General features: G+C 44.8%; 1 protein-coding gene across 2 annotated transcripts in view; it reads right to left on the reverse strand.

Annotated features, from left to right (window-relative positions):
* The window catches only part of RPAP1 (RNA polymerase II associated protein 1), a 41,554-nt gene extending 35,334 nt beyond the window's left edge, over nt 1–6,220 (reverse strand). For both annotated transcript variants that reach the window (XM_032189035.1, XM_032189034.1), the window contains exons 1-4: nt 6,169–6,220; nt 1,833–2,050; nt 752–894; nt 95–187 (exon numbers count right to left, since the gene is read on the reverse strand). In XM_032189035.1, the coding sequence (XP_032044926.1) occupies nt 95–187; nt 752–894; nt 1,833–2,022 (426 nt within the window). In that variant the 5' untranslated portion in view covers nt 2,023–2,050; nt 6,169–6,220. The remainder of the gene's footprint in view (nt 1–94; nt 188–751; nt 895–1,832; nt 2,051–6,168) is intronic.
* Between the last annotated feature and the right edge of the window lie 10,184 nt (nt 6,221–16,404).

Genomic DNA, 16,404 nt, shown 5'->3' on the forward strand with positions numbered 1-16,404 from the left:
TTGGAGCCCTACCAGTCACCAGGCACTGCACTTTGTTGTGGAGAAGACTTAATAGTTAATGAAGGTAGCAGAGAACAGTTGGTCCCACTCTTACCTCACTTTTTATCTCAGAACGGTGAAATGTCCTGGGAAATGGGTCTCCAGTAGGCACTGGCATGGTCACTTCTACTGCACTCGTGTCTCGCTCCTGCAGCAAAAAAAAATCCAGTGCTGTAGAAACCAGAAGAACAGCCCCACATGTTTATGCTATTTAGCTAAGAGTGGCCTAAACTCTCAGCTCTGCAGCTCACAAGCTTTCTGTTACGTAGCTGTCAGGCTCAGAACACCTTGTGCTTACTTGAAGCCAAGGTGAGGCTATCTTCCAACAGGCTGTGTTACCAAGCTCCACAAACCACCCGAAGATTCAGATGTAGGGAAACCTGGGCCAATGCAGAGCAGTAAGAACATCCCCTTCAGAGAATCCAGAACTTCACCCAAATCTACACTAGAGCACAAGCCTGTACGCATGCAGCATGATCTGTAGGCACTCTGGACTGAACAGCAGATTTAAACCCATGTTTAGCTGACAGCAAAAATATACCCAAAGAGGTTTTTTTTCCCCCACGATGCTTCAGGACATTGGTCTACGCTGCTACAACTGCTTCATTACACTGCAGAAATAAAAAGCAGCAACAGAACCCTTCATCCCTGTGCAGTGCACAGTTCATAGCACTCAAAAACCACTGGACTATCAGGTGAAGGCTAGACATACAATGATTTTGCTGAAGACTGCTGTAATGTGTCGATCATGACTCTCAAGTCTTTCCTCTGGATCTTCATCCTCAAAGTGGACAGAGGCACTTTTGGACTTTTTTGGAGGACCAGGAGTTAGAGCTGGGAGAATATCAGGAAAATCTGTGGAGAGGAAATAAAAAAAACAGACAGATTACTCATGTATAACTACTACACAATAGGTATCAAACCAAACTCTCCCTAATAGCACCCATTATTGCTATGATGAGAAACAAACCAGATGAGGAAGCAGTAAGACAATTAAGAACCCTCCGTCTCTGACTTGCACTGGATAATGGAGAGCAACATGCTTAAGAATTTTATTATTTATGTATTGGCACCAAAGTTTTTTCAAAGAGGTGCATAAGCAGAAAAGGGTAATGAGGCCTGACTGCAAATCTTAAGGGAAGAAAGAAGGCTGTACAGAAACAACTGGTGTCCTTGCAGGTTGTGTTCAGGCACAGAAAAGCACAGTTCCACTGCCAGCTCCAACAGTGAGTGATTAGTATGATCACAAGCTAGCCAGTCAAGGCCTTCTTTTCACTCAAAACTGGGATCGCATTTCTTACCTAGAAGCAAGCTCTGAAAGATTTAAATTGTTGCTTTTAAGAAAGCACCTTGAGCTTCTGAGACTATAAGTGCATGAGAAGTGTTACTACTGGTGGAGGAAAACAAAACCACAAGAAGAAAGTTTATCAAAAGAGATCTGCCGGCTGAAGTTTGGAACTGCTAGCAGAGCTAAATCTCAGAGACAGTGAGAAGAGGGCCTGGATAGATGGCAAAGTAAGCACCCAGAGTCCAATGAATACACATCTCATTGCAAGAGGTATTTTCTGTGATTGGCAAGGTACCACAGACAGCTGATAAATGTGGATGAAGACAGTGTGTTGGAAAGGTGTTTCTACTGCACATAGTAATGTTGGACAAGTGCATTTTCAAACAAGGCCAAGAACAAATACTACAATGGGGATACATGCAGGAAAACAACAGCAAGTTCAAAGGGAAGAACTGAAAGGCAGAGAGAAGCCAAGCAATTCAGGGAGCCCCACAAGGGAAATTACCATCCAGCATCACCACATCCTTGCTGTCCTGCAGCGGGGGTCTCTCAGCATCTGTGCTCCCTTCCTCCCCCTTTCTCTTGTCTGCTTTCTTCACAATCTTCACTGCAGGTGAAGCTCTGGCTGCCAGGAACTGGTTTTGGAAGTGTATCAGGTCTGCCTCGGACTCGCCAGGCTTTGGTCTTGACAACATCCTGCCTTCTTGCTCCTGCAGGCCGGCCCTGTGTGGTGTTCACATGGAAGACGTGGAAAACAGGTTAGAGGACTGGTGTTCCTGGGGAAAACACGAGGGCAGCAAGCAAAAATTACACATTTCTGTCCTGCTCTGTTGTTTCTGTACAAACTGCAGCTCTTCAGGATCTACTTCAGGATCACCCCAGGATACAACTAGTTGTACCAGAGTCCCAGACAAACCGCTCACCTTGTTCTTCACTGCCAAACACCGTACCACTAGGCAAGCCAACACCTGCTCTAGCATCCAGCTGGGAGCAGAATGGCATCCTTCCAGCACAGAACTGGCCAACAAGTGTATCGCTGCCAGAATGCCAGCCACACGGCCTTGGATTTGCAAAGCCACAGAAGTACCTGTGCCAAGGCAGTAGGGCAGTATCAGCAAACAAGAACGTCAGAGGGGGAGGGACATGCACACCTCCTGCCTCCACCATACCCTCTTCTCAAGATCCTGCCACCAGCATCTGTCAGGATGCAAGACTCTGTCCATGTAGATTTTGGACAATACACTCACCACTATCACTCCCTTTCTCTAATCTCCCAACAGAAGAAAAAAAAAAAGGTTTTCCTCTTTATCTCACCCTTCTTCTTCAGTTCTCTGTTTCACTGTCCTTTTACTGGCACAATTTATGCTATTCCCAAGCATTTTCCTTCACTGCTCAGACCAGTTTTCAGATGAGAGATGGGTGGTATTTATAAACACTTGTATCTCAGTCTATATCAGAGCTTACACAGAAAGAAACTCTTCCACCTCCCATCTACTGGCCATGAAAATACTTGCAAATACTACACCTCTCATTCCCACAGCCTGGGACCATCAATCTACTTCTCCCAGGCAGCGAGGGTTTGCAAATACCTAACACTTGAATTGAATTGCTGATCGGAACTAGTGCTGCAGACTTGACACCCTCCCATACCCAGCATTTTTAAATGCTTTGTACACATTTGATCTCTTCTACTTCTAACAGATGATCAGGACTCAATGATAATTTACTTTGAAGCTGGAAAGGGATGTAGATGTGGATTTTTAAAGCTTTGTTCATCTCCCATATGGACAGGCTGTATGCACGAGAAAATGCAAAGCTTTGAAGTGAATCTGTCAATTTCTGACCAAAACAAAGTTCAACCCCAGTGCAGAGACAGCCTGCCTTGAAACCAATGTTTTGTTTGTCTTACTCTGTTACCACCCTTTTCTGTGAAGTACGTGGGCAGATACCTTGCGGGAAGGATGCTAGAAGACACAGGAATTACACAAGTATTACCTCATGCAGTATTTATGGCCTACACTTGGAATATTTCTACCATTTTTAACGATCCCATTCTTGACCAATGCTGATTAGATATGATGCTGCTTGCTCCATCATCTCTAAAAGAAGAAGAGACCCAGGCACTTTCACAGTTCTGTGTTGTTCTTTGGTTTTGGTGATTTTCTCGTTCTTTTTTTTTTTTTTTTTAAATCAAGACCTTCATGTAAAATCAACAGCCAGACCAGATCAGCTGAAATACTTCTTCCTGCCCCTGCTTTTGTGCAAAAATTAGACTAAAACCATTCAGATTTAAGAGCTTTGTGCACCAATACAAGGTGGATTTTCAGAGGTTTTGAGTTTGCAGGGACTGCATTCACTGCAGCACTCAGTAATGAGGAAACAGGCCTCTTCATCCGATGCCAGCATCACGAGTTAGTTGCCGATTTCAGACATCTCAACACGCTGGCCTTAATGAAAGCTGTCAGCTCAAGAGTCCCAGAACAACAACTTCCATTTACACCAGGCCTACACATGGCATAGGCAGCAGCAAGGGGAGCTTCCTCGTACCCTCTGAACCATAAAACCCTCCCAATAGAGGAAAAAGATGCCCAGCCTCTCTGCCAGACAGCGTCAAGGATGTCTGCGGAACACGGCCACCATTGGGGGCAACTTCCCAGCATGAAGGTAGGGGAGGGGAGCACGCTGCTACCTTGCCTCGCACACCTGGGATGTCACTGTGACTCTGACTGATGCTGAGCAGGCAGAAACGCTCCCAGTTCCCCTCCAATTGCACAGCAAAAATTGCAGCTCCTGCAGACAGCTCCTTTTTTGTGCACTCCTAGCATACGCACACCTACTTGCGGTTTATTTATGGACCTTTCTGCCTCAACAGGGGCTCCAGTAGTCATACCTCAATAGATAGGTCCCCCTTTCACATGCATAAGCAGCATCGCATGCATCAAAAGCCAAGTGTTTCATGCCCTGTCATCATGGGCTTCAAAGCCTGAGCGAGGGTGATGCTAGGATTAGCAGACACAAAACGCCTGGTTCTAAGCAAAGCGTGCTGCTAATCTTTCTGCGCTAAGCCCCTTCCACACACACCATTGTCTGAGTCTCTGCATATCACTTACATTATTCAAGAATATATGGGGCCTTGAGGCTGCCTTTAATTGCCTGGAGAATTGTCAGGCAGAAGCAGCCAACTTTGCAGTCACTGTCTAAAGAGATGGGACAGAAACGTGTCAGGAACCATTTCCTCAAAGTCGGTCCTTCCTCCATATGGATACGAAAGACACCCAAACAGCTACAGGGTGGTAATACGGAGGTGGGGCATTAGTCTGGCGTGAAAAATAGATAAAAAACTTCAATGTGTTCTTTCTATTTTCTGAGTCTAGAAATTTAATACAACCAAGGCCTTTGACTTGGACCTTCTGCAGTCTAATGCAGTCAAGAAGTTGTTTAAATACACATGGTACTTGCAGACAGACTGAGGTAAAAATAATTTACTTTGAAACAGTACCTCTTTCCATGCCTTCTGGAGGCTATCTAAGCACTTTAGCAACACTCACCTGGCCATCACAAAGAGCAATTCTTACCCATCAGCACCCAGAGAAAACACGTAAGACAAATAACAAACGGGACTGATCATCAGCACTGCCACCAGCACCACACAGCCTGGTTATCTTCAGTCTCACAACCTGCAATTTAAAAGCTACCTGCCCAAAAGCTGTCTGTCTACAGGGACCACCACCTAACCAACATCAACGGCCTGCCAGGGACACGTTGACCTAGGGATGCCTGCAAGGGATCAAAAATACAGTGAAAGGCCCATAAGCACCTATACACACCAGAACACTGTGATTGTTATGCAGATATGGGATCATCTGCCGGTGTATCCTCTGTCTGGACTAAGAATCTCAATAAATATCTTTCTGTTATGCTTTGGACTCATGGTTGGACTCATGGATATAGACTGTGGATATGGTTGCTTGAAAAGCCTGTCAGCGCTGCAGCTAGTTTAACAAACGTTGTCAGGACCAATGGGTGAAGTTGGAGTAAAAAAAGGTGCAAAAGGACAGACGGCGATGAAGTCTCTGAGTGCTTCAAGTGCAAAGACACGTTTTTGGATTACCCAACTTCAGCTCAAGTGTCACCCCGAGGAGGAAGGCTGGTTAGGGCAGTAGGGGCCTCCAGTCACAGCCTAACACATCACTGGTGTATCACAGAGGGTGGCACTTATGTTACAGACACACTGAGGTTTGTAATACTCCTGCAACACTCCCCTGAAGCAGCCCTTGAGCTCCGGAGGCACGTGTTACTCCTCCCTGCCACCTCCCCTACCGAACATAGAACAGTACCCAAATCAAGTGCAGTTTTGTACGAGCAACACACCACGCTCCTGCCCAAGATGTGTAGTTGCCACCAGGCTACAGAAGACCACACTCGGTGCAATCCCCTGTCACAGCGACTTTTATTCTGCTCTAGGTCACCTGCATTTACTTGGCGTTGTTTCTCCTGCAGCAGCAGAGGCCCGCAGAGCCACAAAGCCGCACACCAGCCGCGAACTGGGCACGGGCTGGCCCTGAAGGCCCTTTCCAACCTTAATAACTTTCTGCGTCTGTGATTTTATGGCTCTACAGGCCGCAGGGCTGCGTACAAACAAGAAACCGCCTCAGGCTCCGAACAGATTCTGCAAGTTGCCAGCATTTCACCCCCGTCCTCAAGTCTCCAGCGTTATATTGGTTTATTAAAGCTGCCGAGTTTGAAATAAAAGAGAAAAGAGCTCCCAAGGGCCGCAGGCAGCGCCTCCCGGGCCGGCCGGTAACGCGCGGGGCCCCGCACCCGGCCCCGCCACCACTCACCTGCGCTCGGCCCGCACCGCTCGCCGCCAGCACTTCCGCTCCGCCCCGCAGCGGCTACTTCCGCCCGGTAGCGCTACTTCCGCCCGCACTTCTCCTCCACGGGGGGCGGCGCCATTTTGCCTCCCCTCAGTGCCCGTCCTTGGGGGTCTCACACGCACCTTGCCCTGCTCGGTGATGAGCTCAAATATTTCCCCCAAATTTTTCTTAGGTTGCACAGCACAAATGCGCGCTCCCCCAGGTGTAAATATAGGGCACCACCTCATAATAGTAACATATGCCTGCCAGTATTAAAACACATTTATGTAAATCTCTGATCTGCCCATTCTCTTTTATTAGAGGTTGTTGGTGTGCCTGAGACTATAGGTACTTCAGGAGGACGGATATATAAAGCTACATGAACAGAGCTATAATTTATTATTCATGCCTAATTATTCATGTATTATTCACATACACCAAGCTTTATTAAAGAATTCTGGAAAGCAGTCGTAACTTGCAGAAGCATTTATTTTAATAGTGGTCATTAGTTTTAGTGCTTAATCAACTTTGAGCTTTATTTTTATTTTTTTTTACCAGAGGTGAACTCAGTGGGCATGAGTAGGGATGCAGGTTGCAGCTCTTGGGCCAGGTGGTCCCCCTGTTTGAGAAGGACTCACCACAAGTGCCCCAATACCATAAGGAATGCAGTATGTTCCCATCTGCTGGATCTCATTAGGCTTTTTATTCCTTCAGAAAACTATGCTACTGGCAAAATTGCAGTCAGATTCAAGTTTGACACTTAATTCTCTATAGAAATTAAGATAAACCCTTACCCTGACAACAGTGGTCTCAACAACAATGTCTGTGAACCAGTTGTGATTAACTTGTACAAAATGGAACTTCTCAGTGAAAATACTGGGCAGAAAACATCTCCCTCAGCTGTCATCTGATGCTTTGTGCTATTCCTGAGATAGTAAGGTTGAAGATTGCGTTGCTTTAGATCATTAAATACTTCTTAAAGCAGAAACCAGCAAAATCATTTGAAGATGACCAACTAAGTAGCCAAGAGTGAGCCCAATTCTAGGCTTGTGGGTGGACAGTTTTCTACCTGGTTCTGGCACAGGTGTTTGAGCAGTTACCACTATTATGTCTGTGCTTATAGGTGACCCTAGCAGGAGGAATAAAATTACATTTGGAGATTCTCAGAAGAGAGCCTTAAGAGTGTTTGGAGTGCCTCCCTGGTGCTGCCATGCCAGACTGTGGTTCATCAGCTGGCAGAGCTCATCTTTGCACTCCTTAAAGGAACTGGAATCAAAGTCAAACCTAGTTCAATAATAGCAGTGACTGTTTAGAAATGTAAGGTCCAATTCTCCATTCCACTGAAATCAACTGTTAGCCCTACCCCCACCATCTGTCATTTAATTTTGTCATTCACAGATTCTGCTGGTTTGGGATGCAAGAAACACTTTGAAATAACTGTTCAGGTTTCTTGCAGTTAAGCCTCGAGAGCACCATTTTCTAGTCCCTTCTCCATGGAACCATCTGACACTGCTCTTGGCAACAGGAGTCCATGGCTACCACAAGAATGGCACCTGGAAGCAAGAAGTTTAATGTTCTATTTGGTGCCTTGTTGGCTTCTGCGCATTTTTGTGCTTGTGGGTCTGTTAAGGTTGTGTAGAGCTGCTTTAAAACCTATTGAAATCAATGGATTATGTCTCTGCCTGAGGCAAAAGGTGGAATTTGGATTTTAGTTTATTGTGCTGTTCATCTTTAGACCAGACAAGAGAGCATTGATTTTACAGAAGGATTTGGCAGATACATTGGTAGGAGTAGACCTTTTTCACTCTGAGGCTTTGCTGGCGCTAAACTTCTGAACAATTTGCCAGGACATTTGGGTTCTGTTACCTGGATAATAAGGCAGAAAAGCTTTAGCACTGGTTGCATTGGAATGTATTTCAGTTAAGTGTTGAGACTGTTTTAATTGTCTGACAACTGCTCATGAAGTTGACTTGTTCTGAATTCAGAGAATTTAATAACTATTTGTAAAATCACTTTGACCTTACCGACATTGTTAGTATAGAAATGAAGTAAATGAATTACTATACATCCAATTAAAAAAAATATATACCCTAAAGGTGTTACAGGATATTTGGTCCTATTTATCTTATACTGAATCAATTCAGCAAACTAGATAGCCTGAGACACGAAAGGGCATGTATGAGCTACAGTTCTTAGGGGTGATCCGCTTGTCATCTTTTTGTCTTAAGCCCAGGAAACATGTATATGATATACATAACCAGTTGCTAGCAGAATTTTGCTTTGCCTTAGTAGTTCTCTGATGATGATGATGATGATAATAATAATAATAATAAACATGTTAACTTTGTCTCTTGCTTTCTTCTGAAGTAAGCCTGCACCTTTCTGTAATACTTCTCATGTGAATGATCAGCACTGAACTTAAGAAAGCTAGCAAGTGTTGTCTGAGTTATATCTAATCTGAAACTAATCTGATGGCAAACAAGCGTAACTGGTCAATATCCACAGATGGTAATCCTATCCTGAGGGCGGTGTGGCATTTAAACTGAGCAGCCATAAGCATTTTTCCTCCCTGATTTCTCTCACACTGGCTGCACAAGTTCTACAGCCACACATGGTGATTCTTAGCAATGCATATGAAGCGAACAGATAATCTTTTTTTTTTTTTTTTTTTTTGACAGAAAGATATAAAAATATGCTCAAAATGTTTTTTATTTTAATTACTGCAAGACAGGAATACTTCCTGTCAACACTCCTGGAGTTTTATGTATCTTTTCTTCATTCTATTAATTATTTACCTTTTGTTTTAATAATACAGCTAAGGACACTATATATAGCTGATGCTCTATCAATAAATCATGCTTGTGCGTCTTCATATTTATCCTATAAATTATAAGTATCTACACACTTGCGGGGATCTGCTAAGCTCTTCTGGCAAGGAAATTCCCACCAGAGCATCTGTAAGAGTCATTGGAGGTGAACTCAAATAATTCCTCACTTAAGGAGAGCCGTTTTATGATATTTTAAAAGCTCATCAGTCTTGTCACAGGCCCTGATGTTCTCCCTCACCCCCTGCTTCTTGCTTGCCACAAGCGAGTAGCTTCATGTGACTTTCTGGTGGATGTTTTTGATCTTCCAAAGCAGAGAAGCATAAGAGCCTACAACCAAATGCTTTCTCACTAGACTGTAAAATCCAGAGGATCAGAACAACAAAGACAATATGGCAGTGGCCTTAGTGGGATTAGAAGGTAAATCTGTAAATGCAACAATATTATCTGTGTTGCAGAGGTGGAAAATATTTGGGTGAGTTGCCTAAGAAGGAAATGGCCACGGAGACAGATAATCCTAGAGTTTTGTTTCCAGAAGACAAAAACCGAAGTCAGTAACAGAGTAGGTAAAGAGCAGGGTGGTGAGAAGTACACAGGTTTGCTGGGGAATAGAGAACTGGTAATAATACGGGATAGGTCCAAGATACAAGTCCTTACGCATGTTCTTTGTAAAAAGGAGTTGAGACTGGTAGAACAAAGTGTTCCGTGGCACGTTGTCACCTGAGCTATAGGTTCAAATCTGCAAGGATTGGGCCTTGAACTTGAAAGGAACGGTAATATATCATGCCTCAAAGGAATAGTTGCACTGCACATTGACACCAATCTCTGCAGGAATCCGGTTGGAAGAGAAAAAGCCTGAACCAGAAGGCAGGGAAGTACACACAGCGGTGTCACACAAAGCACAGCAGGAGTCCCTGTGGTATTAAAAAAAATACACGTGTTCTTGAAGAAATGTGCATGCGCAAGAGCAGAACCAGATTGTGAGTAATCAATGGCAGCTTTCTCACTGGTGGGAGAACAGGGTAGGCAAACAGAGATGGAGCATAAGTCTGAATGTCCTGAGAGATCCATCTGCAGAGCTTTGGCTTTTTCTGCAGCTCTCTAGCCAACTTTTGGGGTGAGACCCTGGGATTCTGTGAGAAAAACACTTCAGGCTGCTGTGGATTCCTAGGACTAGGTAAAGCAGGAATATTTTAAATCAGACCTCTACTCACTCACCAATAAAAAGCACAGATCCATAATCAATGTAAATTGATTTAACCATGTAGTGAGGGGGAGAGGTTGCATGTTTTAAAAGCCCAAAACAACAGAGTATTTACTCATCTCTAGCAGTGCATCTGCCAAACATTATGTTGGTTCTTGACAGTTAGCATGGGATTTCCTCTTGGTTGTTTGTTTTATCAATTGTTTCTATAGAAATGCCATTTTTATCAGACTAGATGAAAATATCCTGAAATAAAACACATCTTCAGCAAATAAAGATATTTCTTGCTCAGTCTGTATAATGTATGCCTATCACACTGGGACTTCCTCACCGCATTACAACATCAAAATAAAATCCTTCTAAAAGAGAAATGACATACAGCTGAGACTCCAGAGGGCAGGCTGCTGTGGAAATTAGAAGGGGCAGTCAAGCAAATGCGTTTCTCAAGTCAGGTCTTTCAAACACTGCATCTGAAGAGTATTGCAGGTGAAAATCACTGTTTGCACAGATGGTGAATGCATCATCAATGACATTCACTGGTTCACAGAAGGCTTAAATGGAAATAGTCTCTGAGCTGACCCTGCCTGGCAATGCTCTCTGCCCCTAATATCACCAAGGGAAGCAGCATTTCTGAACTTCAGCTTCCCTGGGCTGAGGACAGTGTCTCTGATGGCTACTGCTGCTGGATCTGTCTGCCAAAATTTGAGCAATGTAGTGGATGCAATCAAGTCTACTGTCATAGATTTTAAAGGAAGCCTGTCAAAGTGCCTAAGCCTCATATTTCACACAATTTAAGACAGTTTAAAGCACTGGCTGTGCTCAGATGATTATCCTCTGTGGCAAATCTCCTGGAGAACTGGCTGTTTTGTTGGCAGTTTAGGATTTGTTCCTTTCTTCAGATTATTTCCTGATGTATCTTGTGGAAAACCTTATCCTTCTGCATCCCAGCAGGATGAGAGTGATGCATGCATGCTTCATCCAGATCCCACTTGTACCAGCAGAATGTGCACCAAAAGGAGTGCCCAGGGAGGCTCACTTTCCCCAAAATCCAGCTCTGGCACCTTGGGAACAGGAAAGGTGGCCTTTGCTATGCTCTCAGTTTGGGGAACTCAATATTCACTGCGGATGCATGCTCAGCAGCTAGTTCATACTGCCTGTACACCCAAGCCTGAAGTATTTAATTGTCAATAGCTATGCTAATGCTGCTAGATCTGCCAAGAGTTTTTAACAGTGATGATCGTGTTGTCCTGATGATTTAAGTGATCTGGCAGAACTAACTGCAGTCACACAGAGTTGGGTTTTTGCCTTTGTCTTTGAAAATGTAAAGGGCTGCAGTGGCTGGCTCTGCCTTGTCTGTGTGAGGACTCACCCATGGAGTCTTATTAGGCCCGAGCTGGTTTCCCAGCTCCCCGGGGGTGACATGAAATGCTGTGCGTTCCCAGAGGAGCATGCTGGTGGTGTGCATTTCTACTTCTTGGGAGGAAAACACACAGCATTCACCAGCTGTCCAGGTAGGGAGAGACAGGCAGTGTGGTGATAACTATCTGAAAGGACTACCCAGCACAGTGGACGTGGTGTCTGGAAGAGGGGTTTTCTAAGGAAACAACCATGGTATCACATGGGATATTTAACACTTATATGTGGTACTGGTACTAAATCACTTCTGAACTTTTTTGAACCATGCATAGCACCAGGACAAGACTGTTCCCTCACTGGTGATACTTGGTGAGGGAAGCAAAATCATCAGAAGTAGGCTCCAGCTGCCTGCACTTCTCTACCAGGTTGATGTGGAAGCATTTTTCTAGAGTGCTCTCTTATGCTCTTTGTTTGCCTGACAACAAGTTCTCTTCAGTGTTTTGTGTTTGTTTATTATTATTTATTGTTATTATTTTCAAGGGCATTTATAGCTATTGTGATCTCTTGTGACAATTACCTTCATGAGGAGAGAAGAAGTCGATGGCTCCCAGAGGAAGGCCCGCAGGCAGAGAGCCCCCCTCCTGCTAGTGGCAAGCGGCACCACTAGCAACGCCAACACTTTGAAGCCCTTTTCTTCTGTGACACAGTTACAGGAGAAACAGCAGAGATCTCATGGTTGCACAATGTCACCGTGTTGGAGCACCGACTGCTCAGATGCATGTGAGCACCTTTTCATGTTGGTCTGTCACTGGGGTCCACGCATTTATTTAAAAGTCTGTTTGGCACTAGACAACAGCCCTGGGGGCTGGCAGGCTGCCTTCTGGAGACATACAGCAGCAGCGACTGCCCAGCTTTTTTCCCATGGGAAAATGCTGGGAACCCGCCAAATTATCGACTTGGCTCTGGGATGTCACTGCCCAGATGGCCGTTCTGCATCAGAAGGCGTGAGACACGGAGGTCAGTGCGTACATCTGGGCTTCTGGGTTTAACTTTGGAAAGAAGTTGGTCAAGCCATGTGATAGTTGGGTGTTTCCTGCTGAGAACCAGAGGCACCTATCTGCTCTTTCCCTGACCATGCACCCCCTGTTTTGGTGCTTGGAGCCACAGGTGAATATCCCGGCCTAGAGTTGCTCTGAGGCAGCTGTAGGTCCTTCGTGCTGCCTGCGGCCTGTTGTGTCCTGCCTAGGGCTGGGGGGAAAGTGTGTGACAGCTGTTGGTGACAGTGATTGGGACACAACTAGGGAAGGTTTGTCAGGACTCAAAGACTGAAAAAGCTGGGAAAGAACTTGTGGGTGATGGTGGTTGTCCAGGTGTTGGAAACAGCACCTCAGAAGGAGCAAGATAAGGGAAAGAGAACTAGACAACTGGTGCCAAATTTGAAAGGCGCAAGCTAGAGGAATAGATGAGAAGGGAGAACATTTCATTCTGAGGGGAAAAAGCAAATGTCAGTGCAAATTCTGTCGTATCTGCACAAGTCAGCAATGGTATTATTAAACCTAGATCTTGAGAGTGGGCATCACTGCAAGCAGGAAAGAGATTGTGAGAGGCAGGGCAGAGACATCTGAGGGAATGGGAGGGAGGCAGTGCAGGAGAAAAGAGCCTGGGATGTAGAGATGGACTGAGAAGTTAAGAGAAGATGGTGAGCAGTGCCAGGAGGTGACCAGGGCAGGAGGTGACAAGGAATAAAAGGAGTTCTTTGCTCCTCTAGCGAGGGCCCTTGTCTTGGGCCTCACATCTCTATGGGTGACAGCCATGCTGTCCAGCCATGTTGTGTCCCCACAACCCACTAAATTTTGTCCATTAGCTATTAAAACCCAGGCTCCTCTGGACAACAGCAGTTGACAACAGGGGTAGCTACATACCGGGCATGGTACCAATGCCACCCAGCTCATTTCATGCTGGTAATTGGAAGGGCACCACACGACATCAGGCTGCTGGTTCATCCCACTGTGCTTCCTGGAACTGTGACCGTCACCCTGACAGCCATGGATATTATTTGAGTCAGAATGAGGCATCCTTTGTCAACATCACTATATTAGAGAATGCAAAGACTTTACAACCCAAGAGACAGTATTGCCTTTGTCCTCTTTTTCTCCAAGAAGGCAGCAAACTACAAGCACCAGAGGATGTAATCCAAGTGCTAATAAATTATTGATGTCTCCCTTCAGCTTTTTACTTACTAAAAGGATATCAAAGCTCAGTTTGTGAATGGTCCAGACAGATTCTCTTTTTCTATATCTACAATTTAATTCACAAATATTGCACTAAGCTTTAATATTGACGCAATGTGGTGTTCTCCCTTTACAGACTTTGCAAAGGCTAATAGACGTGGTTTGGATTATACAGGCTCATAAACAGATACAGTGAAGGAAATGCCACTCGTGACTCCAATAGAAATTTGAATTTGTAATTAAAAAAAGAAAGCTTGGTATTAACTAGAAACGCTGTGGTTGGGATTTGTTTGTTGTTGTTTTGTTTTGTGGTTTTTTGTTTGTTTGTTTTAACACATTAAGGGCTGATCAAAAGCCTGTTGAAATAACTGGGCTTGCTCCTTAGGGATAGGCTGTCTAGTTCTTTGGCACCTCACACAAGTCGTAGGACAGTATGACGTATTTTATATTTAGCAGTAGCTCCTCTCTTCCAATATGTCTATTTGCATAAGTCAACTTACAAACCATCTGTATTGGAAATATTCTTTCCATTACTTTTAGCTTTTGGGACAGCATGTGGCAGTTTCTTAACAGCATATATTAATTTACACTGGTTTTTGGAGCAGCAAATAAGTAATTTGAAGTTGTCATACTGCAGTTTCCCTGCTAGGAATCTCCCCTGGACAGAAGGCTTAATGTTTCTCTTCCATTAAAGTGCTCTGTGAGTTTTGATGGCCATAAACACTCAGGATCCCGATAGCTGTCTCATCTGGAAGACAGGCAACAAGCTCCTATGTATACCTTAAAAAGGTTTCAGACCTTTGCAAATTTAGCCCAAATGCTGTGTCGCACTAAGGAGCAGAACAAAATTCTGCCTGTTAAATCGGTGCACCGGCCTGGCCGAGCTCAGAGAAAGGATTAGCAGCGTTTTAAGAGGCATGCTCTGAGTGACAGGGGGCTGATTTCAAACCAACAGTGACTGCAGTTTCTGACTGCACCAGTTTCTTGGTGCTCTGAATAGAGGAGGCAGCACCACAACCCGTGTTGTCTCTGTTCTCTGTTAGCCATTTAGAAAGTGTGAGTGACCAGGCACAAAGCCCAGAAACGACAGCTAATTTTTACAATATGGTATACATATTTTGCAAGCCAGCCTGCAAACTGCTTATGACATTTTTGGTACTATATATATAAATATTCATAATTAATCTATGTTAGAATAGAGGGAAAAGCTTCTAAAGAACAAAAATAGCCCCTTCAGGCAGCTTACACCAGTGACACTGATCCCCTGCATTTCTGAAATTAAAAAATGAGCTTTGCACAGATTTTTGCAGTACTTTCTGGAATTCAAGCTTCTTTCTTTCTTTTTTTTTCCTTTTTTTTTTTCCCCTGTTTCTTCAGGTTGTGAAGGCAGCCTTGATAACAGAGATTGATGCACTGAATCTGGAGCTAGAGAGGTGGAAATAAAGGCACCGAGTGAGATATGACATTTCCAAAGCTTCAATCTCAGGGGCAGCAACATTCATTTTCCCTTCTCCAGGTCTGCTTCATCTGCAGGCTTTTCCCTATGTTTTTCAGGTGCCACCTGGATGCTGACAGCATGTCAGGTAGGAAGATGTACAAGCCTGTGCCTTTCGGATCAAAAGCTTGAGTTCAACTGGGGGCTACCTAACCCCAAGAGACATCTTCTTCCCTTAAAGGTGGAAGGGCTGATTATCCAGTCCCTGGCACTGCTTGTAGCTGTAACCCAAGCACCAGTCAGGATTGGTTTAGATTAAATAGCTCACAGGTTATTCAACATCAAAAGCTGAGTGTCTGTGGAAATGAAAATAAATTAAAAACCTTCATGAAGCTGTTCAGGCTGCCCCAAAGCCCAGTGGGTATTAGATGTATTTATTAAACAGAGGTGACTATTCGGTATAGGATGACAGACAAACCTGAGCTCTGCCAGGTCTTTGTTTTCTGTCCTTGTGTGACTCAGCTCTTAAATTTGATTCTCTTACTCCTTGGCTGCTCGGCTGGCCTGGCTGACACCTCCCTGACGCACAGCCTCTCTCTCCCTGCTGTCTGTAAAAACGGGGTCCCCGACTTCAGAAAACTGCCCTCCCCTTTTGCCTTACCATATGGGGAGGCATCTTCTCCACTGCCTCGCAGCACACCAAAGCCCATTTTTTCCACCTCCCTTTGTTGCCACTGATGCCTTTGACTGCTGCTGTTCAACAGCCCCCACAAGGAGAATTTGGCACAAGCGTAATGCTCAGTTTGGGTTTCTCTGTGGACAATTCTCTGGCTGGGCACATTTCCCCTCTAACCACAGCCCCATCCTGTCCTGGCACCGCTACCACCACCGTTTTTACAGTGTATGTAAGGTCACTGAAACTGTCCAGACAAACACGCACGAGCTGACCAAGCAAAATGGATTTTAAATTTCTCTCTTCCCCTATAGGTCCTGGCGGGTACAGCACAGGCACTCCTTATGCATTCTCTACTGCTCCTTCCTGCGTCCCAGATGTGATCTGCTCCCTGCCCGTCTGCTGCCCAACCTGTCCCCTAGAGATCCTTCCCCGTTGTGCCACCTGCAGAAAGGAAACAAGGTATTTTAAATGTGCGTTTTCATGTGGTTTAGAGA

This window comes from Aythya fuligula, chromosome 5, assembly GCF_009819795.1.
Source record: "Aythya fuligula isolate bAytFul2 chromosome 5, bAytFul2.pri, whole genome shotgun sequence".
NCBI classification, from domain to species: Eukaryota; Metazoa; Chordata; class Aves; order Anseriformes; family Anatidae; genus Aythya; species Aythya fuligula.